At 38.6% G+C, this 22,458-nt stretch overlaps 1 protein-coding gene across 1 annotated transcript; it reads right to left on the bottom strand.

The window, feature by feature from the left end:
* Positions 1-430: 430 nt before the first annotated feature.
* Positions 431-16,144, bottom strand: LOC117339076 (WD repeat-containing protein 54-like). The gene is given in 10 exon segments (XM_033900450.1): positions 431-3,773; positions 3,775-3,840; positions 5,061-5,126; positions 5,649-5,811; positions 6,287-6,419; positions 6,973-7,050; positions 9,797-9,853; positions 10,346-10,418; positions 11,511-11,573; positions 15,829-16,144. Coding segments are annotated over 10 exon segments (993 nt in total). The 5' UTR covers positions 16,057-16,144; the 3' UTR covers positions 431-3,707.
* Between the last annotated feature and the right edge of the window lie 6,314 nt (positions 16,145-22,458).

Here is a 22,458-nt window from a genome sequence, read left to right as displayed (position 1 = left end):
TTGGATGACATATTTTAGTTAATGTAAGTTTGGCCTGGTACAAACACGAGTTGTTTAATTGACAGAATTAATTTGACTTGTTTTGCCCCTTAAAAAATAAATTGTTGATTTTGATGTTGATGTGTCAGTTTTATTTCATTTTTCCCTTAGATAACTGATGATTGTGTGAGAAAAGTGGTTCATTGAGGGGAGTTATACATCTTTAAGGCTCTGATTCCAGTCACTTTATAATTATATGACTGTAGTCCTATGTAGATATTATCAGTGTGGTAAGTGTTGTAACTTCATACACTGGTCATGAGGTCAAGGTCAGAATTTGGCAGTGCAGTCTCTAAGGTTAACCTTTGGGTCGCATTTCGGACCAGCAGCCCACTATCTTGTGATGGGAGATTAAAAAGCAGGGAACTAAAAAAGTTTGACCAACACTCTGTACAAGTCATTGTAACTTTATTTGAACGTTAATGAAGGAGCAGAAAACTTCAGTTATAAAACATGATAGATTTCCAAACGCCTTACAATGTACAGTTAAACTCATACTTTCACGTGTGGACATTTCCACTGGACACCAACTATCTTGTCACCAGTCTTATCTTCATTAAGCTACACTAGACACCAACTATCTCGTCACCAGTCTTATCTTCATTAAGCTACTCTAACACTAGACACCAACTATCTCGTCACCAGTCTTATCTTCATTAAGCTACTCTAGACACCAACTATCTCGTCACCAGTCTTATCTTCATTAAGCTACTCTAGACACCAACTATCTCGTCACCAGTCTTATCTTCAGTAAGCTACAACGATCACATTAAAATTGCCCTTGTATTAAAACCGGAAACAGGTACTACAACGTACTAAGATATAGAAAGGATTTTTCTTTTTGAGATTTTCTACAATTTACAAGTTAGCTGAATATTTAGATACTTTTTGCAGGAAGTGCAAGGCAAGTTAATAATAGATGTATTGAATTCATAAGTTTTGTTACATAACCAAGAAAAAATCCTCTCTACATAATAATGTATAAAAATGTTTTATAATAAACTGCATTTCTTATAAGTTATATATGGACATGTCAGATCTATAAATCCTCAAAGGAATAGGTATCTACATGTCTTTATACTATAAACATAGATATGAAAGATCCTCAACACAGTATACACGGTACAACGTGTTGAAACAGTGTATAATCATATATATATGTAGAGAGTTCATAAACTATTTTAACTATTAATTTCAATACCATACTTCTGCTCACAGCTGTATTAGATTTTCCTTGGACACATTTAACAAACGTCCCATACCATCATAAAAAACCACAGCCAGTTAAGAATTTAAAAGTTAGGTCAAAGTTCATCTCGCTACATCTACAATGTAGCCTTAAATCAAATCTTGTCTGGCTTGTACTATATCGCCAGGACAAAAACAAGATACATATTCTTTAAAATACAATACATTTTGTATATCATTAACATATAGGTAATCTCATTTATATAAAGCTGTATAATGAAGTTGAGTCTATTTTTAATATAATATACACTTGTGTTTTAGAGTTAATACATTACATAGTTTTTACATTAAATATTTTAGATTTTAACTTTTTTATGGAGAATGGTGGATATATAATTGATCCATTCTACCATGTAAAAAAAAAAGCCTAAATGTCCCTATGTTTATAAAAGGGACTTCATCATGTAAACAACATACCATATTTATCCTGCAATAAGTACTTTGGGCAGACAAGGCAGTGATTCAGGCTTATTGCTGCAAAAATATGGTCAACTCAACATCCTGTCCTTGTAGCACTGCATCACAAAAGTTTCCATTGTCTAGTAGTCTCATTCAACCAGACGCTTGCATTAATACCTAATACATTCATAGCAAGAGTCTGAGTGAACAAGAATATTATACACATGATGAATATGCATGTATGGACGGATTCCCTGTAAAATATACCTAACAGTACTATTTCCAATATCTGATATGTTTCAAGTAAAGATATGTTGCTTCAGGGCATAACATAGATCATAAAAATACTTTAGAGGGCATTCCTTCGTTCAGACATCAGAAACGTGCACAATTTCTATTGATGAAATCTATATCCGAACAATGATTATAGGAGTGTTTTTGCCTATATGTAATGAAATTAACGCCGAAATGTACAGGAAAAAGGTGTATTGTATACAAATTCTGTATGTCTTTGCGGTAATTAGTGATACTTCAGGTCGAATTAAGAATTTTCAGGACTTAATACTCGAATAACTTTGGTTTATCTTGAGAGTAAAACTGCCATATTAATGTAAAAATTACAACTTTAACTACTTGGAAAAAATACATATTTTTCAGTAAGTTTAATTTTGATGACCTAAACTTTATTCAAACGAAGCAATGCCCCTTTAAGGGATTTTTTTACGTATATTTGTAAAAATATATTGTAGCACTTCCTTTGTCTATTACAAGCACAATAATAATAATTTTAAATGAAATAGTATTACTAATGAGTAATAGCATTAATATCACGAGAAAAAGATCTTCGAAGACTGTTTTCAAGAAAATGTATACAATATACTGTACATGTAGGTACAAAAGCCCTTAACAAATGCATGATTTCTCTCCAAAACTAAACAAGGGGAGCAGACATGTATCCCGTGAACACAAAAAATCTACCACATCATCTCTCTGTCATAAAAGCATAGTCATTTTAAGTACAAATTGCACATTGGTAAAATACGAAATCACAGCTATCCAACAAAATACATGCTTTTCAAATGTTACAACAAAGTACAAGCCATATTCATATCTCAAAACAGACCAGGATCTGCACCATTCACAATCATTGTGTTTATTCTTTTATACAGAGACGAAATAGATAAATTTCATATACAATCAACCTATTGATTAAAAGAAATTGTATGCCACTTTAAGCTGTACTTGCCAGCTCTTCCTCTTTAGGAAGGACACGCATGTCAATAAATGACTATAGCTGTCGATAGGACGTTACACAATACACAGGGAAGGCCGTCCTCAATGACCTTAACTGTTGATAAGACGTTACACAATACACAGGGAAGGCCGTCCTCAATGACCTTAACTGTTGATAGGACATTAAACAATACAAAACCAAACCTGATTTGTGACCCTAAATTTAGACATGACGTATCAGGTTAACTATTATAATTAGCTATTTGTCTTTTGGAAGGTTTGTAAGAGGATGGGAAAATGCACGGCCAAACGGGTGTTCGAACCTGCGGGACCTCTGAACACTAGATCTACTAATTGAGCTACCTGGTCGCCGATGATCAAAAGTTCTGCTACACTCTTCCCTCCCTTTTTAAGTCTTCAACTCCAAAGACCTATAAACAACTCACAATCCAGGTTTGGGTTTCCCATTAACAAGTATTCCCTTCACTAGAAACAAGGTTTGGTCACAGGCACCAAATGGTAGAGGAGTGGAAAAACGCAGTTTAAAAATATAGTTTAAGGTACAATGTATAAGTTTGTCAAAAGAATGCCTATAAAGTATGTCTTAGAGGTGCCAGGAAGTTGGCAAGTACTATATAAAGGTATGATCTTTAATGTCTGATCTATACAACTATACTGACATTTTATTCAGAATTCAACACAACACTTGTCTGACATTACCATTAAAAGCACACAAGTAAACAATATCATTAATTCTTGGTCAGTGACTGAGTGTTTAGTTCCAGAGTTTAGTTTTTGATGTAGAATACAAGGTCAGAACTGTCGTAACCAGTGACACAGAATCCCCATCCCTGATTTATGAACGAACTGTCCGCCACATAACTGCATGTCTGTCACACTCTCGCCAAAACAATGCTCAATCTGAAAGTACAGGAAACAATATTTATATAATGTGCAAAACTTGCTGAACTAAAACTCAATCTGACAAGAGTTCTCGGACATTCATTGGCGCCCACCCATGAATAATCTTATTTAAATTGGGTCTAATGTAAGACTGATCTTTTCTTCTACTTTTGTCATCTTTGCTTTTAAACATTTGACAAGGAACCTAGCTAAAAGTTTTTGACAGTTAAGCTTAGGGTTATGATCATTATTTCTATTTATTGATAAGTGCTTTAAGGATAGTTCCCAAACATGATATTAAGGAGCAGGCAACTAGGACTTAACTGGACAAAAAGTTTCAGGATTTGTTCAGTAGTTCCTGAGAAATAGCAATAACAAACTTCATTTGTCCAAATCAAAAATAGCTGCTGGTGGCCATCTTGAATATATAATCATGCTCAAAATATGGACAGACAAAGGGCAATTTGATAATGGTAGGCTAAAAATCTGCTATCCTGAATTTTGTTAAATCTGTGTTATTCTGTAATTTCATATTCATGTAATTTCTATTATTCTAAAAATCAGAGATATTCTATGAATGTATAAATCTGAGATATTCTATAAATCTGAAATTACATAAAAATGAAATTGCATAAAAGTGAAATATTCTATATTTATAGAATATGTCACTGACATATTCTATAAATCTGAAATTACTAAGGTACATAAATCTGAAACATTCTTTCAATCTCAAACATTCTATAAATCTGTGATGTTCTATAAATCTGACATATTCAACAAATCTGTGACATTCTATATAAATCTGACATATTCTACAAATCTGCGACATTCTATAAATCTGACATATTTTTTAAATCTGTGATATTCTATAAATCTGTCATATTCTACAAATCTGTGACATTCTATAAATCTGACATATTCTTTAAATCTGTGATATTCTACAAATCTGACATATTCTATTAATCCGAGATATTCTGTATAGTCAGTGTTATTCTATAAATCTATGATATTCTATCAAATGTGATATTTTTTCAAATCTGTTACAGTAATATTCTCAAAACCTTAGATATTGTGATATTAGTATAATTTAGTTTATTACCAGTAAAGGATCATCCATATACATAGTAACAAATCAATAATAAAAAATCAATATAAAAATCAATTGTTTATTTTGGTGTAGAAATAGATTTTTTTTAATTCTATAATTTGTTTTAGAAATGTAATAAGGTTTACAGTACCTCAGGATTGTCTCCTGGCTTCAGTTTCCAGACCCTAGCATGTGTGTCATCACTCACTGACAGCAGCTGAAACACAAAAATGAATGTGGTATAAATACAATGTTAGTGTGTTATGATAATATGACAAAAGTCCAATAAATTAACATTATCTGTTACATTTTACACTTGACAAAAGACTAAATTAGTGTTCACCTCTACAGTAACCAAACCTATGTGGACATTATTAACTAGTACACTATCTTAAGCTATGTCCAGGGCGTTGACCCAGCTTACATGAGCATTACTTACCAGTCCGCTATCTTAAGCTATGTCCAGGGCGTTGACCCAGTGTACGTGGGCTTTACTTACCAGTCTGCTATCTTTAGCTATGTCCAGGGCATTGACCCAGCGTATGTGGACATTACTTACCAGTCCGCTATCTTTAGCTATGTCCAGGGCGTTGACCAAGCGTATGTGGACGTTACTTACCAGTCCGCTATCTTTAGCTATGTCCAGGGCGTTGACCAAGCGTACGTGGACGTTACTTACCAGTCCGCTATCTATAGCTATGTCCAGGGCGTTGACCCAGCGTATGTGGACGTTACTTACCAGTCCGCTATCTTTAGCTATGTCTAGGGCGTTGACCCAGCGTACATGGGCATTGACTGCAGCTGCCAATCTTCCTGTATTAGCGCTGTATAACCTTAGCTGGCCATTACTAAATCCTCCTACGATAATGTTCTTCCAGATACACAGACAGCTGCAGGGATCCCTGTGAACACCAGTCATTAATGTCAGGTAAGTTGTCTCAGGTAAGTTGTAAACATCAAGTAAGTTTTTATCATCAGATAAGTCATAAACATCAGGTAGGTGTTGACATCAGGTCAGACTTAAACACCAGGTAGATCTTAAAGTTCTAGTAAGTTGTAAATCTCTAGGAAGTTGTGAACATCAGGTAAGCCATAAACATACGTCAAGTCTTAAACATTGGTCAAGTCATAAATATTGGGCAAGTCATAAACATTGGTCAAGTCATAAATATTGGGCAAGTCATAAAAATTCAGGCATGTCAAACATCAAGTGAGTCATAAACATTGTGCAAAAAATAAACATTGGACAAGTAGTTAACATCGGGCAACTCAAACATCAGGGAGGTTATAAACATCAGATAAGAAATACAACCTCTTGTAGTACACAAACAACGATCTACCGGGTAAATCATTCAGGATAAAGGGATATATATCTACCCAGTTCCCTTGATAATCTCTCGCTGTCGAATACTCGTGTCCCGTAGTGACCACACAATGATGGTGCCCTGTTCATCACAACTGACTAGCGTGTTGTCTTCTGAAGCAAGGTCACATATTGGTTGCTTATGCCCTGAAATTGACAACATGTTCAATCACCTTTGAATACGAACACATTAAAGTCAGGAAATATTGTGAAGCTGAGATCTTGGGAAACTTGTCAAAAGACGTTTTACAAGAGATCACAGAAGGGTGTTGGTGGCGGTAATCATATGATCTTTATTGGATCAAATATTTTCTGAATTTAAAATTATCTTTTAATCAGTCAAAAACATTAACACAAATAACAACAAAGAAAATATTATAAAATAAATATCCCCTACAACAATAATTCTGAAAATAACATTAGATAAAATCTCAATTGTCAATTTCTTTTCATCTGTCCAAATCACACAAGATGGTCACCTGTCAGATATTTTGTTCATCCAACCAGTCTCAAAACTGAACAGTGGTGCCAAGGTCCCTCTGATGTAGATATAGATTTCTGAGATATAGCTAATTAATCTGCAGAGAAATATAAACCTATCTGAATTGAAATTAGCAAGGATTCCAATTATTCAGGCAGGAAAGCTTAATTAATTCCTTTCAAAATACTTAGGTAACGTCTTGGACACATAAAAACTCACCTGTTAAACTGTCCTTTGAGTTTACGTTGGTTCCCTTTGAGGGAATATCGAATACTGCTATCTCCCCCAACTGTGTTCCTGTGATAATTTTTAACATCAATTATTGCATAATTCAAAGAAGAGCTCTGTAAAGGTATTTACAGCTCTCTGACACTAAAAAGAACAAAACCAAAATTTACCTGAGCATACTAGTATATCTTTTATGTAATACCGAATTTAGTTACATATGTTTATAAAGTCTCTACATAACAGATAGACTAAAAGAATCTTTCACCCCAATGGGGGTGAGACAGGGTGATCTTAACCTGAGGGTGGGGTGAGACAGGGTGATCTCAACCTGAGGGTGGGGTGAGACAGGGTGATCTCAACCTGAGGGTAGGGTGGGACAGGGTGATCTCAACCTGAGGGTGGGGTGAGACAGGGTGATCTCAACCTGAGGGTGGGGTGAGACAGGGTGATCTCAACCTGAGGGTGGGGTGGGGTGAGACAGGATGATCTCAACCTGAGGGTGGGGTGAGACAGGGTGATCTCAACCTGAGGGTGGGGTGAGACAGGGTGATCTCAACCTGAGGGTGGGGTGAGACAGGGTGATCTCAACCTGAGGGTGAAGGTGAGACAGGGTGATCTCAACCTGAGGGTGGGGTGAGACAGGGTGATTTCAACCTGAGGGTGGGGCGAGACAGGGGGATCTCAACCTGAGGGTGGGGTGAGACAGGGTGATCTCAACCTGAGGGTGGGGTGAGACAGGGTGATTTCAACCTGAGGGTGGGGTGAGACGGGGTGATCTCAACCTGAGGGTGGGGTGAGACAGGGTGATCTCAACCTGAGGGTGGGGTGAGACAGAGGGATCTCAACCTGAGGGTGGGGCGAGACAGGGGGATCTCAACCTGAGGGTGGGGTGAGACAGGGTGATCTCAACCTGAGGGTGGGGTGAGACAGGGTGATTTCAACCTGAGGGTGGGGTGAGACGGGGTGATCTCAACCTGAGGGTGGGGTGAGACAGGGTGATCTCAACCTGAGGGTGGGGTGAGACAGAGGGATCTCAACCTGAGGGTGGGGTGAGACAAGGGGATCTCAACCTGAGGGTGGGTTGAGACAGGGTGATCTCAACCTGAGGGTGGGGTGAGACAGGGTGATCTCAACCTGAGGGTTGGGTGAGACAGGGGGATCTCAACCTGAGGGTGGGGTGGGGTGAGACAGGGTGATCTCAACCTGAGGTGGGGCGAGACAGGGTGATCTCAACCTGAGGATGGTGTGAGACGGGGATCTCAACCTGAGGGTGGGGGTGAGACTTATAGAATCTTTCACCCCTGTTGGGGTGAGATAGGGGGATCTCAAGCCGAGGGAAGAGATTGTTAAATTCCCAAACACGAGGCTTGCCGAGTGTTTGGGAACTTAACAATTTCCCCCTCGGGTTGAGATTCCCCTGTCTCACTCACAAGGGGGTGAATTATTATTTTTCTCTTACCCTGTTTACCGTCTTATGTATCCAATATTGACATTACATCAATGCAAGGAAATGTTGACGTGATTGAATTGTCGATGTGACGTCATGGTATTGTTGACGTGACAAAATACAATCCTTGAGAATGTGAGAAGAGCACCTGTAGCTTGTCTTTTCCCAAGGGTGAGATAAGTAAATCTCACCGCGGTAAAACTGCGGATATCCCTGTCCAGGGTAAGAGAAAAGGGGATCTCAACCTGAGTGGGGTTGAGACAAGGGGATCTCAACCTGAGTGTGGGGTGAGACAGGGGGATCTCAACCTAAGGGTGGGGTGAGACAGGGTGATCTCAACCTAAGGGTGGGGTGAGACAGGGTGATCTCAACCTGAGTGGGGGTGAGACAGGGGGATCTCAACCTGAGGGTGGGGTGGGACAGGGTGATATCAACCTGAGGGTGGGGTGAGACTGGGTGATCTCAACCTGAGGGTGGGGTGAGACAGGGTGATCTCTACCTGAGGGTGGGGTGAGACAGGGTGATCTCAACCTGAGGGTGGGGTGAGACTGGGTGATCTCAACCTGAGGGTGGGGTGAGACAGGGTGATCTCAACCTGAGGGTGGGGTGAGACTGGGTGATCTCAACCTGAGGGTGGGGTGAGACAGGGGGATATCAACCTGAGGGTGGGGTGAGACAGGGGGATCTCAACCTGAGGGTGGGGTGAGACAGGGGGATCTCAACCTGAGGGTGGGGTGAGACAGGGTGATCTCAACCTAAGGGTGGGGTGAGACAAGGGGATCTCAACCTGAGAATAGGGTGAGACAGGGGGATCTCAAACTGAGCGTGGGGGTGAGACAGGGGGATCACAACCTGAGGGTGGGGTGAGACAGGTTCAGACATGGATTTTGCTGTAAGATCCCTAGATAGGTTCTGACACACATCGTTTGGCAGTGTGTTCTGATGTGGACTCTGCTGTAAGCTCTATAGACAAGTTCTGACACACAGCGTTTGGCAGTGTGTTCTGATGTGGACTCTGCTGTAAGCTCTATAGACAAGTTCTGACACACATCGTTTGGCAGTGTGTTCTGATGTGGACTCTGCTGTAAGCTCTATAGACAAGTTCTGACACCCATAGTTAAATAGTGTGTTCAAACATGGTCACACTGCTGTAAGTTCTCTAGACAACCTGAGGGTGGGGGTGAGATGGGGGATCTCAACCTTAGGGGAAGATTCTTAAGTTACCAAACATAAGTTTTGCAAGTGTTTGGCAGCTTAATAATATTTCAATCCATTTATTATTTGCAATAACCATGTTTGTCCTCAGTTTTCCTATCATTGACGTATTTTAGGATTACAGTTTACAGTTTTATATAGCTATTAACTCACCCACACACAGGAAGTTTTCTCCAACACTAGTGATTCCTCTTCCAAAATTACCATACTCTTAAAAATAAGATAAAGTTGGCATTATATTTCAGAAAGCTGAAAAAATAATGGAATTTTGTTTATAATAAGAATAACAGGACATAAGTCAATATAAAACTAAAAGAAAACCACCATTGGTTTGTTATATGGAAGTTCAATAAAGCATTCCAAATGATGTGTTCAGACATGGATTTTACTGCAAGGTGACCTAAGATAGGTTCTGACACCCATCATTTGGTAGTGTGTTCAGTCATTGCTGTAAGTTCTTTAGATACAGTTAGTTCTGACACACATTGTTTGAGAGTGCGTTAAGACATGGAGTTTGATAGAAGTTCATACACACATCATTTGGTAGTGTGTTCAATCATTGCTGTAATTAGTTCTTTAGATACAGTTAGTTCTGACACACATTGTTTGAGAGTGCGTTAAGACATGGAGTTTGCTGAAAGTTCCCTAGGTAAACTCTGACACGCATCGTTTAGTAGAAATGAGGAGTCGTATGAACCTTACCTGATGCATCTGAACTGTGAACATTGCCCAGGGCATGGAAATACACCATAGCTGATCCATCATATTCATATATCTACAACATCAATGAATACCTTAGTTACCCACACTCACGTACCCTCACTAGGACTCTATACATAAAATTACTGTTTTTAATTGTGAAACTTGCAGATAGAAATATTGGTATTTTTTTAACAATTGGCAGTGAAAGTTTGACTTGATTTTGAAACTACTAACTACAGTACTACAATAATTCTTTACACCACATAATTCTGTGTAACTAATATTTACATATTAATACATTTGTATAAAATTCAGGTGGTACTCAAACATAAGAAAGAGTCACAGAATTTGGTATTATATCTCCAAAATGCAAAGTTTTTTTTAATTTTCTACAGAATTTTCTTTCCTTAAATTAGAAAGTTTTAATTACGTCAGTCTTTTTATCTCCACCCTGATTTGGTTGGTTTATTTTGTTCAGTGTCCTTTTAACAGCCAGGGTCATTTAAGGACTTGCCAGGTTTTGGAGGTAGAGACAGGTTTCGGTTGCATAAGGCTAGTGTTGATATAGTAACAGATCCAGCGAGGAACCAAATGTAGGTTGGAGAGCGAAAGGAATCGATATTGGCCAATCAGAGCGAGTGAGGAGCCAGAGAGGAACCAAATGTAGGTTAGAGGAGCGAAAGAAGTCGATATTGGCCAATCAGAGTGAAGGAGCAGATGCTAGCCAATGAGAGTGCAGTATGATAGTGGTATATAAGAGGTGAAAGTGAGGAGAGTGAGAGAGAGTGTCCTAGGCTCGGTTATAACCGGAACAAGGACGTTAAGCCCCATCAATCAATCAATCAGAGTGAAAGAGATTAACTTGATTTATTCCAAACATCTTTTTAACTTGGATTTATATTGGATTTACTTTGTGCATTTTCTGATCATGGGATTTACACTTATACTTATGGAATTATGTGAGACATCAAAGTGGATGCTAAGTGGAATTTATGAGTATTCTGACATCATGGATGTGTTGATAAAATAATAAGAACTTGAAAGTTTTGTGTTTGAGATCTCCCTAGGCCTGCTGTAGTCGGCTTCCATCCAGGACTTGTATAGACAGTGTAGAACGCAACATATGTACATATACATGTACCAGTATGACCAAATGATATCTTACCTGTATTCCTCGAAGTGTTGTTAACACCAACACAGTCCTGACAGGCAACTGTACCCACTTACACTGAAAACACAGCATGTTCAAAATTACACAGAGACAGAGAAATATTTTCCTATTGAGAACATATGACCATGCACATTACAGTACTCTTATGTGTATACTCCTGTGAAAGGAGGAATTATATACTCTCAAAAGATACATACAGTACATCTCTATATATAGCCCTAAATGTGTTATTTTCACATTGTATTTTGATAATATGCTTTGATGAATTTGTCTTTGTCCAGTTGGTATTGATTCATAAGCCCATGAATGCCAACTGAAAGCAGTTGATTTCAATGCTTAAAAGATACAAGAGAGAAAGCATAGACATAAATATCCAACATGTGTCATTACATCTGATTTCTTAAATTTCATTGAAATTTCAAATATTTGTTGGTTGTGGCTGTAGGCATTTAAATGAAACAAAGATATGAAAGAAAGAAAAAATTTCTAACTGAAAATGAAATACACAAATTCTATACAAATTCTCAGGTTGATCTGCCTCAAATAGAATGTGTATAATGAGTATTTTTTCTTTGATAAAAGAGGTCAAAGATCCTCAAGACAATTACATCCCAAATGATGGCAACTTGTGTTGTTTATTGGTTACTAATTTTACATATTTGAGTAATTCTGTACATCCCGTGTTGTAGCACTGTTCATTCCTCTATCCCCAGATACATTCTCTGATCATCAATCTGGTCTTGAGTGAGTGTACCAGTCACCATACCCTGTTTTTTTTGTTTTTTGTTTTTGTTTTCTTTGTTGCCTACAAGGCGAATATATAAAGATTATTTACTTGCCCAAGAAATAAAATATTGTAGCATTACACACCTATACTGGTATATATAGTTATAGACAATTAATCTGTCTTTACTTCACTATACATATACTATACTAGATATCTCACCCTTAGCCTGAGTTTCCTCTGGCCCAAACACCAGAGGTGTGCATGTCATTCCGATAGACATTAGTGGAAAATTCCAATGTCTGGTGTTGGGGCCAGAGTAGTTTCCTGTTTCCACTGCCTATTAATGGAAAATCTGATGACTTGATGGCAGGAACTGACTATGTTATTTGAAACGTACTAGGCGCAACAGAAACCAAAAGTGAATCATGGTTTTACCAGATGAAACTACATGTTTACAGTATGACAAATCTTCACTTTTGATTTTTGTCCCTGATGGCTTGACATGATCAGGAGTGACAGACACCAAATGTTAAACTGAGTTAGCTAGCTGACCCCTCTGGACTAATTAATATATATATATACTATACTCAGTACTGTACTGTCCATGTAAAAAAATGTCATGCATGATAACAATTGGTACTTCTGAGTGGTTCTTCAGCTGGAATTATCTATTTAATGGGAATATATTACACAAAATTAAGTTAAGATTTTATAAGATGCTTTATCTAAAAATTATATAGCAGTATCTATTCTATCTGTTCTTATGGAAATATTATGCCCTGATTTACCATATAACATATGACTTCTACTTCTACCGTATAATTGACCTACTTCAGCATGTTGAAGATTTTGTCAATATTTAGGATTGTGTGTGCAAAAAGGAAGCAAGATTAATTATTTAAAGATTTGAATTTAGATTTGAAACAGTCTATAGATATAGAAGAAGCTAATTAATATAAGTCAGACTGAAGTATGTTCCAATCTTCAGACGGAAGTATGTTCCAATCTGATACGATTCTTGGAAAGAAGAAGAATTTGCGGCAGTCTGTTTTACAATGAGGGATCTAACAGGAGATCTAGAGTGTGTGTGTGAGTGTCTCGATTTATGTAATTGTGGTGTTAGATGGAGGTCTTTGTTAATAGCTACTTTGTGATCTTACAAATTATAATAAGATGGGCGTCCATGCGTCTGTGAGCGCGACTAGGCCAGTTGAGGTTGTATATATCATGTCACTAATGCTGGAGGTGTTGTGAAAGCGATTAGTGACAATCTGGCTGTTCTATGTTGGACCATTTCTATTTTACTAATGTCAGATTTTAGATATGGGTCCCACACAGATTAAGCATTTTCCAATGATTGACGCACTAATGATTTGTATACTTGTTCTTTTATACTTTTGGAGTTTATCTTTAGGTTGCGCCGAATGAAGCCTAATGCTTTGTTTGCTTTGTTTGTGATATTTGTTATGTTTGAGATCTTGTTGAATAGTGACACCCAGCTATATAGATTTAGCAGTAAGATGATATTTAATACTTTGTGCAAATTCTTTATAGCCGATCTTGCACGGTCTATATCTACAATATGTAGATCAATTCACAAACATTTGCAAAGCCCTGAATGTATCACAACAGGTTTGCGTTTATTTTACCATAAATATTTGTGTACATAATGAAATCAACAGGAAGTAAGCTCAACAAAGCAATCACATTGATTCATTATGATCTCAGCAATTTATAAGTGAACAGTGTACACACATATGTACCGTATTTGACCTAATAAGGGCGCAGGGCGCGGGTAATTGACAGTGGGGGCGCCCTTATTAAGATTAGTTATTCTGAAGTTTTATGAAACAGACTATACCTTATAGCAGAATACCCAAGGTTGTGGAAACGGTAAAATATTCAGTCATAAAAATATTCCAGATGAAGATATCTATTCATTATCGTATATTAAGCTTAAACGTCACTTGAATACTCATGTAAACTTGTAAACCATGCCAGCTGATCTTTAGACCAGAGAACGTGTGTTCCACCATTTATGTTCAAATGGAACTCTTTTGTGTTCTATTTATAGAAACAGGTGATTTCCCAGATCATATCAGACATCGTTTTCTTTGACCTAATAATTGATTTACTAGCTTTCTGTTCCGAACAAAAGTTATTTATCAACAAGAATGAAGTCTTTACTTTATCTTCAAATAAAGATGGTAAGTTATTATTTGTATGTGTGTTTAGTTTTTGGTGCTCTTTGCACTGACATGTCATCTGTAGCCTGTAGGAATACACAAAATGTGGCGAAAACATGTATTCCAGTTATTTAATTTGCTGAAGAAAATTGAACACATAAAGTAGCAAAATATTTCACATGAATTATTACTTTTGAACACCATTTTGACACTCAGTCATAGATTTATTTCCTTGAAAAAAGGTACGTAGGGGCGCCCTTATTAGGGCAGGCGCCCTTATTAGGTCAAATACGGTATATGTATTTGCCCAATAATTTGCATACAATCTGTTAGCCATCAGTTCTGGTTCTCCAATGAGCTTATTAAGGCAGCCTAATTTTATGTTGGTCGCTTTGTAAAACTTACCAAAAGATATTTTGCTGACAAGAGTCTAAGAAGTGTAGCGGGGGATGTTATCGTATATGTACCGATAGGTTAAGCTGACAGGGTTAAGCTTAACGCTAACTATATGCTGTGTCTGTACTATGTGTACCTGTGTCACCTTGACCTTTGCTAGTCCTCTGTGCATGTGTGCTGTCTCTGGTCAATGTTTTTGTTGTGCATTGTTCGTAGTCGCTTCCTTTTTCGTCAGTGTCTGTCGTGCCTGTGTATCCTCTGTCGTGATTGGTCCTTATAGTTTTGTATTGTTAAAAAGTGGGATAAATTCAGGGTGGTGTATCGTATACTGGGCAGTCTGATGGATTAGTTTCCTGCGTGCTGTCATGTTTTCCTCGCCAGTACTTATGTAGCGTTAGGGTATTTCGGGTCTTGGGTGGGTAGTATTAGTCGGGATGTTTGGGTTTAGTTAGGCCGTACAGGTATGGGGGTTGGTTTTAGGTTAGGATGTTAGATATAGCTAGGCCTATGCTGCTGTCCGTTTATATGTAATTTCATGTTGTAAATGTTTATGTCATCGTTAATAAAGTGTTAATTGTAGTTCAAGACGCTTGTTCTCTCTCTATACGACAGATACAAGTTACCCATCGAACCTGGGTTGTTGGTCCACAAGGGCGAGTCGGGTGCAGTTTGACGTACGCGAACTGGGCCCCGACATGCTCCTGTTACAGAAGTCATTAGAAAGGGTTCTTACAGTGAATTTAAAAGGTACAGAACACTGACATCAGAAAGAAATTTCGCAACTTGTGCAGAATATCCCTTTAAGGTTAGGGAGAATTAGTTAAAATGGATAAATAACATTTTAACTAGGCATGCAGGGTTCACACTGGAGATTTCAGAAATCGTATGGGCCAAAACATAGAAAATTGAAGAAATTTGTGAGTTTTGGTGGACCATTTTGGAAAATATGGGGCAAATGGTCCCATGGCCCCCTCCAGAGTTATCCCTGGGCATATTTACACACCTGTAAAATCATTGGAGTTGTCTGGTGCGTTGCTGCCGGTTCTTTGCATATCACCTGCTTGTTTGTTACAGACGAGCCGTCAGTCGTGGAAGAGATAATGTTGACCACGGATTTATGTACCACCGCATAATTCAGGGAGTCCTTCTCTGGAGTTATCAGTGCGGATAGATTGTTAGCTAGTGCTGAAGTACTACTTTTAAGTGCAAGGGGTTTCTCTCGACGATACATTTTAACTAAAAGTGAATCTCTAAACTTTCCCTGTTGCTCGGTACGCTAAATTCTTGCACATGCGTGAAGGATGTTTCCGTTTAATATAACTTCCGGTACAAAATGAAAGTAGATTTTGGTGAACCTAATATTGCTACTCAGTCGTCCAGTGAGCAAAATAGACACTATAATACATTAATACACACATATATATATATTGACCACCATTTGGAAAACCGTGCTAAGCCCCCGTGAGCTAGACCCTGCCAATGGTCATGTCACATGAGCAGATCAAATTACATTAATTTAACCAACATTTGCACCAGAGTTCTTCGTTTATGAAATAAAGACGGCTCTGGTGATTTTATATCGTTTTTAGACGAGCCTTCACAAGGACTTTCAATGCTTGTATTTGTCCGTCAATTTAATTCAACTCATATTCCAACTTTATTTATAGGCCTAGTCGTTGCATGTTACAACAAATCAACATTATAGCTCTAATGAGCTATTAAACCGACTCAAACAGTAAAATTTTAGACATGCACAGATACAAGATAAATAAAGATTAATAAAAATGAATCAAAATAAAAAAAACATCAGAAAAATATTTACCTGATTTTGACTTTATGGCTTAGATTACTTCGTTGTACAGTATTTCAGTCACCCTAATGTTTATTGTTATCTCGCAGCAAAATTATGATTAATTTAATTCACTTTGTCACCTTCCGGGGGAAAGACGATAATCTGAATGTGTTCGCCCTAGGGCGTGACTTATCGTTATAGACCTTTTGGGACAAAAATTATCGTTATCTAGGGAGACATGACGATGATGATGGAGGCGAAATATAAAATAATGTAACAATAAATAGTGATGTGAAATACATTATTTCGGATCGCTTAACAGCGACCTCATCCCTTTTAGTTTTTTCGTCCTTTATATCTCGTTTTTCGTTCTGACGCTGAAAAAACGACACTTAATGAGACGAAAAGACGATTAATCCTCGATATAACGATATAGACTATGGCAGAAACAGCCGCCATGTTTCCAGTGAAAATACATCGAACTAAATTATATGTCAGTGGAATATCTATAGAATTGAAATAAATAAATTATTACCATTGTTCCGTCAAATCAGACATTCTCGACAGCTTCAAATACATAGATGGCCAAACAGAAAGGTGCAGATATGGCAACAACAAGATCGTAAGAAATTGTATCATGTATCTAATTTTTAATTTCGTACATAGGGCTACTTTAGAAAATAGATGTTGGCGTCTACCGTTTGTTACAGTTGACGATTTGTGCCATTTCATTACTTCGACTTTTAGCCCCGAATAGACGAAACTTTAATACTTTAATTCTCGTCCTTTCATCTTTTCACCCCGAACAAACGAAAATTAAGTTTGTTTATTTTCGTCTTTTCGGGCCGAAAAGATGAAAAGATCTACGAAAAGAATGTATAAACTGCATCAGGTTTAGACTAGGGAGTACTGCACTAGGTTTAGACTAGGGAGTAGTGTACTAGGTTTAGACTAGGGAGTACTGTACTAGGTTTAGACTAGGGAGTACAGTACTAGGTTTAGACTAGGGAGTACTGTACTAGGTTTAGACTAGGGAGTACTGTACTAAGTTTAGACTAGGGAGTACTGTACTAGGTTTAGACTAGGGAGTACAGTACTAGGTTTAGACTAGGGGGTACTGTACTAGGTTTATACTAGGGAGTACTGTACTAGGTTTAGACTGGGGAGTAGTGTACTAGGTTTAGACTAGGGCGTAGTGTACTAGGTTTAGACTAGGGAGTCCTGTACTAGGTTTAGACTGGGGAGTACTGTACTAGGTTTAGACTAGTGAGTACTGTACTAGGTTTAGACTAGGGAGTACTGTACTAGGTTTATACTAGGGAGTACTGTACTAGGTTTATACTAGGGAGTAGTGTACTAGGTATAGACTAGGGAGTACTGTACTAGGTTTAGACTAGGGAGTAGTGTACTAGGTTTAGACAAGGGAGTACTGTACTAGGTTTAGACTAGGGAGTACTGTACTAGGTTTAGACTAGGGAGTACTGTACTAGGTTTAGACTAGGGAGTACTGTACTAGGTTTAGACTAGGGAGTAGTGTACTAGGTTTAGACTAGGGTGTACTGTACTAGGTTTATACTAGGGAGTACTGTACTAGGTTTAGACAAGGGAGTACTGTACTAGGTTTAGACTAGGAAGTACTGTACTAGGTTTAGACTAGGGAGTAACGTACTAGGTTTAGACTAGGGAGTACTACACTAGGTTTAGACTAGGGAGTAAGGTACTAGGTTTAGACTAGGGAGTACTGTACTAGGTTTAGACTAGGGAGTACTGTACTAGGTTTAGACTAGGGAGTAGTGTACTAGGTTTAGACTAGGGAGTACAGTACTAGGTTTAGACTAGGGAGTACAGTACTAGGTTTAGACTAGGGAGTACAGTACTAGGTTTAGACTAGGGAGTACTGTACTAGGTTTAGACTAGGGAGTACTGTACTAGGTTTAGACTAGGGAGTACTGTACTAGGTTTAGACTAGGGAGTACTGTACTAGGTTTAGACTAGGGAGTAGTGTACTAGGTTTAGACTAGGGAGTAGTGTACTAGGTTTAGACTAGGGAGTACTGTACTAGGTTTAGACTAGGGAGTACTGTATTGGGTTTAGACTAGGGAGTACTGTACTAGGTTTAGACAAGGGAGTACTGTACTAGGTTTAGACTAGGGGGTACTGTACTAGGTTTAGACAAGGGAGTACTGTATTAGGTTTAGACTAGGGAGTACTGTACTAGGTTTAGACTAGGGAGTACAGTACTAGGTTTAGACTAGGGAGTACTGTACTAGGTTTAGACTAGGGAGTACTGTACTAGGTTTAGACTAGGGAGTAGTGTACTAGGTTTAGACTAGGGAGGACTGTACTAGGTTTAGACTAGGGAGTACTGTACTAGGTTTTGACTAGGGAGTACTGTACTAGGTTTAGACTAGGGAGGACTATACTAGGTTTAGACTAGGGAGTAGTGTACTAGGTTTAGACTAGGGAGTAGTGTACTAGGTTTAGACTAGGGAGTACTGTACTAGGTTTAGACTAGGGAGTACTGTACTAGATTTAGACTAGAGAGTACTGTACTAGGTTTAGACTAGGGAGTAGTGTACTAGGTTTAGACTAGGGAGTACTGTACTAGGTTTAGACTAGGGAGTACTGTACTAGGTTTAGACTAGGGAGTAGTGTACTAGGTTTAGACTAGGGAGTAGTGTACTAGGTTTAGACTAGAGAGTACTACACTAGGTTTAGACTAGGGAGTACTGTACTAGGTTTAGACTAGGGAGTAGTGTACTAGGTTTAGACTAGGGAGTACTGTACTAGGTTTAGACTAGGGAGTAGTGTACTAGGTTTAGACTAGGGAGTAGTGTACTAGGTTTAGACTAGGGAGTAGTGTACTAGGTTTAGACTAGGGAGTAGTGTACTAGGTTTAGACTAGGGAGTAGTGTACTAGGTTTAGACTAGGGAGTACTGTACTAGGTTTAGACTAGGGAGTAGTGTACTAGGTTTAGATAAGGGAGTAGTGTACTAGGTTTAGACTAGGGAGTACTGTACTATGTTTAGACTAGGGAGTACTGTACTAGGTTTAGACTAGGGAGTACTGTACTAGGTTTATACTAGGGAGTACTGTACTAGGTTTAGACTAGGGAATACAGTACTAGGTTTAGACTAGGGAGTTCTGTACTAGGTTTAGACTAGGAAGTACTGTACTAGGTTTAGACTAGGGAGTACAGTACTAGGTTTAGACTAGGGAGTACTACACTAGGTTTAGACTAGGGAGTAGTGTACTAGGTTTAGACTAGGGAGTAGTGTACTAGGTTTAGACTAGGGAGTAGTGTACTAGGTTTAGACTAGGGAGTAGTGTACTAGGTTTAGACTAGGGAGTAGTGTACTAGGTTTAGACTAGGGAGTAGTGTACTAGGTTTAGACTAGGGAGTAGTGTACTAGATTTAGACTAGGGAGTAGTGTACTAGGTTTAGACTAGGGAGTAGTGTACTAGGTTTAGACTAGGGAGTAGTGTACTAGGTTTAGACTAGGGAGTAGTGTACTAGGTTTAGACTAGGGAGTACTGTACTAGGTTTAGACTAGGGAGTAGTGTACTAGGTTTAGATAAGGGAGTAGTGTACTAGGTTTAGACTAGGGAGTACTGTACTATGTTTAGACTAGGGAGTACTGTACTAGGTTTAGACTAGGGAGTACTGTACTAGGTTTAGACTAGGGAGTACTGTACTAGGTTTATACTAGGGAGTACTGTACTAGGTTTAGACTAGGGAATACAGTACTAGGTTTAGACTAGGGAGTTCTGTACTAGGTTTAGACTAGGAAGTACTGTACTAGGTTTAGACTAGGGAGTACAGTACTAGGTTTAGACTAGGGAGTACTACACTAGGTTTAGACTAGGGAGTAGTGTACTAGGTTTAGACTAGGGAGTAGTGTACTAGGTTTAGACTAGGGAGTACTGTACTAGGTTTAGACTAGGGAGTAGTGTACTAGGTTTAGACTAGGGAGTAGTGTACTAGGTTTAGACTAGGGAGTAGTGTACTAGGTTTAGACTAGGGAGTACTGTCCTAGGTTTAGACTAGGGAGTAGTGTACTAGGTTTAGACTAGGGAGTAGTGTACTAGGTTTAGACTAGGGAGTACTGTACTAGGTTTATACTAGGGAGTACAGTACTAGGTTTAGACTAGGGAATACAGTACTAGGTTTAGACTAGGGAGTTCTGTACTAGGTTTAGACTAGGAAGTACTGTACTAGGTTTAGACTAGGGAGTACAGTACTAGGTTTAGACTAGGGAGTACTACACTAGGTTTAGACTAGGGAGTACTGTACTAGGTTTAGACTAGGGAGTAGTGTACTAGGTTTAGACTAGGGAGTAGTGTACTAGGTTTAGACTAGGGAATACTGTCCTAGGTTTAGACTAGGGAGTAGTGTACTAGGTTTAGACTAGGGAGTAGTGTACTAGGTTTAGACTAGGGAGTACTGTACTAGGTTTAGACTAGGGAGTACTGTACTAGGTTTAGACTAGGGAGTACTGTACTAGGTTTAGACTAGGGAGTACTACACTAGGTTTAGACTAGGGAGTACTGTACTAGGTTTAGACTAGGGAGTACTGTACTGGGTTTAGACTAGGGAGTACTGTACTAGGTTTAGACTAGGGAGTACTGTACTAGGTTTAGACTAGGGAGTACTGTACTAGGTTTAGACTAGGGAGTAGTGTACTAGGTTTAGACTAGGGAGTAGTGTACTAGGTTTAGACAAGGGAGTAGTGTACTAGGTTTAGACTAGGGAGTAGTGTACTAGGTTTAGACTAGGGAGTAGTGTACTAGGTTTAGACTAGGGAGTACTGTACTAGGTTTAGACTAGGGAGTAGTGTACTAGGTTTAGACTAGGGAGTACTGTACTAGGTTTAGACTAGGGAGTACTGTACTAGGTTTAGACTAGGGAGTACTGTACTATGTTTAGACTAGGGAGTACTGTACTAGGTTTAGACTAGGGGTACTGTACTAGGTTTAGACTAGGGAGTACTGTACTAGGTTTAGACTAGGGAGTACTGTACTAGGTTTAGACTAGGGAGTACATTACTAGGTTTAGACTAGGGAGTACAGTACTAGGTTTAGACTAGGGAGTGCTGTACCAGGTTTAGACTAGGGAGTACTGTACTAGGTTTAGACTAGGGAGTACAGTACTAGGTTTAGACTAGGGAGTACTGTACTAGGTTTAGACTAGGGAGTACTGTACTAGGTTTAGACTAGGGGTACTGTACTAGGTTTAGACTAGGGAGTACTGTACTAGGTTTAGACAAGGGAGTACTGTACTAGGTTTAGACTAGGGAGTACAGTACTAGGTTTAGACTAGGGAGTACTGTACTAGGTTTAGACTAGGGAGTACTGTACTAGGTTTAGACTAGGGAGTAACGTACTAGGTTTAGACTAGGGAGTACAGTACTAGGTTTATACTAGGGAGTAGTGTACTGGGTTTAGACTAGGGAGTACTGTACTAGGTTTAGACTAGGGAGTACTGTACTAGGTTTAGACTAGGGGTACTGTACTAGGTTTAGACTAGGGAGTACTGTACTAGGTTTAGACAAGGGAGTACTGTACTAGGTTTAGACTAGGGAGTACAGTACTAGGTTTAGACTAGGGAGTACTGTACTAGGTTTAGACTAGGGAGTACTGTACTAGGTTTAGACTAGGGAGTAACGTACTAGGTTTAGACTAGGGAGTTCATTACTAGGTTTATACTAGGGAGTAGTGTACTGGGTTTAGACTAGGATGTACTGTACTAGGTTTAGACTAGGGAGTAGTGTACTAGGTTTAGACAACGGGGTACTGTACTAGGTTTAGACTAGGGAGTACTGTACTAGGTTTAGACTAGG

The sequence above is a fragment of the Pecten maximus genome, chromosome 12 (genome assembly GCF_902652985.1).
Source record: "Pecten maximus chromosome 12, xPecMax1.1, whole genome shotgun sequence".
NCBI lineage: Eukaryota > Metazoa > Mollusca > Bivalvia > Pectinida > Pectinidae > Pecten > Pecten maximus.
This window is presented reverse-complemented; position numbering and strand designations above follow the sequence as displayed.